This window comes from Gastrolobium bilobum, unplaced genomic scaffold (genome assembly GCF_033153095.1).
Source record: "Gastrolobium bilobum isolate Gb01-03AN ecotype WA unplaced genomic scaffold, APGP_CSIRO_Gbil_v1 utg7986, whole genome shotgun sequence".
In the NCBI taxonomy this organism is placed as follows: Eukaryota; Viridiplantae; Streptophyta; class Magnoliopsida; order Fabales; family Fabaceae; genus Gastrolobium; species Gastrolobium bilobum.
Window position 1 is genome coordinate 295,303 of NW_026899159.1, and position 2,336 is coordinate 297,638.

A 2,336-nucleotide genomic window follows, 5' to 3' on the forward strand; every position below is an offset into this window, starting at 1 on the left:
TTTAAAAAAAAAAAATTGTATCAGTATTTTTTTCAAACGTGTGTTTTTTTTAACTTTAACTTAAAAATAAATTCTAGTTAAAAAAAAAAATTGCCAAACATGCTCTTAATTTTGTCATTGTTTGATTAATGAGCTACCACCGAGATATCTGTGCGACTCAGCTATTCAATTTAGGTTGCTTCGTTGAGGGCTACGATTTTGTTGTCTTGGGCTTCAGTAAACTGGGCCTCTCATGTAATGACCTCTAATATTAATCCATAACAGTGAATAGCGCACCATGTGCAGTGAGATCAAATAGTAGAAACTTTTTCGCCATGTTTACTTTTAGCATTTTAGCATAACATAGGATGGGTTTAAAGGTTCTATTTATTATGAAAAAAAAATTACTCTTACTACTAAATTAATAATCATTAATTTTGATCAATCTAACAGTTATAATTTATTAGATACACTTATTAATTAATTATTAATTTTCAATCATTATAACCGTTATTATAAAAGTTTGGAACAATTATTTGTCCTCTTAAAAGATAGTCATTTTGATCAAAAAACTACTATTTTTTTAATATTTAAATTAAAAAAAAACTTTACTTTCTTCTCTATCATGATTTTTATTTCTTTCATTATAAAACATAATAATTTTAATTAAAATGACATAATTTTATGTCATTTAGTCACCCTAATATTATAATTGAAAGTGATTCAACTAGTGTTATCAGTGTGCTTCCCTCCCAGGGTGCAGCAGCTCGTTAGAGTCAGCTGATTTGTCGGATACGAGCATAAATTCAGAAAGATTGGTCGATTAGTTTCAACTACACGTTCAGAGAAAAAAATGCATGCGGATTGGATGGCAAATTTTATCTTGGAGCATGATGAGGATGTACAATATCTTTTTTGTGAAGAACCATCACATAGCATTCACGTTATGGCTGATCGCGAGCTCTGGTGATCCAATAACTTCTGTTTGTGTTTTGGTGTTCCGTCTTTGTTTTTGTTTTTTTGGCCATGGCTATCAAAAAAAATAACAAACATTAATCCCAAAAAGTTTTTTAAAAATTTATTTTCCTTAAAATTTAGCTTTAACACAGGCGCCTATTTATTCTCATGATGTTTCGTAAACCCAAAAGAAAGTGCTCTTGATCAAATCATTTAACAATGAATTATCAAATAGTCTATTAAAAAGCTACTAAATCTCACACGAACGCACTCCAATACACAGGGAACTTCATGCTCAATTCCCTTCCTTGGCACAGGAGCTATAGCTTTTGATTTTCTCTCATTACTTACAATCTCACGATTCAATCCAACCCATCAAGGGTGTGTATGACAACCTTCTCGGAATAAGTTTTTTTTCAATTTCTGTTCCCGGGAACAAAAATGGATGAAAATTGCGTTTGATAAAATCGGTTATTTTTTTGTCAAGGGATGAACCGGTTTTTTTTATGCTGGGGAATAAAAAAAAGAATCAAAAATTTTCTGCTTTTCTAATTCTGGGCACAAAAAGAGAATCAGTTTTCTCTCACCCACTCACTGACTATGGCAGCGTACCAAAACAACCCCTTTTGAATGGTTACTCTGTCTCTCACTTGGTATTCGTCCCTCTGGTCCTGTCTTCTTTTGGTCTTAAGTTTTTTCTATCTCTCTTGTTTTCTCCATCTGTTCTCAAGGCGTGTGGTGACCTTTTGGTTTATGAATTGGGTAGGAAGGTTCATGCTTTGGTGTTGGTTGATGGGTTGGAGTCAGATATCTATGTGGGCAATTCTCTCCTTTCAATGTATTCTATGTTTGGTGATATGGAAACTGCCAGGATGCTGTTTGATAAAATGCCTGTGAGGGATTTAACTTCTTGGAACATTGTGATATCGGGGCATGTGAAGAATGGTGAGGCAGTTGATGCTTTTGAAGTTTTTGATAGCATGAGAAGAGTTGGTGTTGTTGGAGATGGGACCACCTTGCTTGCCCTCCTTTGTGCTTGTGGTGATATTATGGATTTAAAACTGGGGAAAGCAGTACATGGTTATGTTGTTCGGAATAGTGGTAAACTATGTAATGAGTTTCTGACGAATTCCCTAATTGACATGTACTGCAATTGTGGTTCCATATCTGGTGCAAGGAAATTATTTGAAGAGTTAAAAGTGAGGGATACTGTATCATGGAATTCTTTTAAAGTTATGAAACTTTTCAGTCAAATGTTTATAGGAGGTGGAATTCCTAATGAAGTAAATGTTATTGCTGTTTTTGCAGGTTTATGGGTACCGATTTTGCACATAAATTGGGTTACCTACCAAATCCTTTCCGTTCACTGTGAATTGCCAGATGTTGTTATTGTTAAATAA

General features: G+C 33.7%; 1 protein-coding gene across 1 annotated transcript; it reads left to right on the forward strand.

The window, feature by feature from the left end:
• The first annotated feature begins 347 nt into the window (after nucleotides 1-347).
• On the forward strand, nucleotides 348-2,336 carry LOC133287789 (putative pentatricopeptide repeat-containing protein At3g23330). Its single transcript, XM_061485468.1, has 2 exons — nucleotides 348-359; nucleotides 1,668-2,336. The coding sequence occupies exons 1-2, from the start codon at nucleotides 348-350 to the stop codon at nucleotides 2,334-2,336; spliced, it is 681 nt and encodes a 226-aa protein (XP_061341452.1).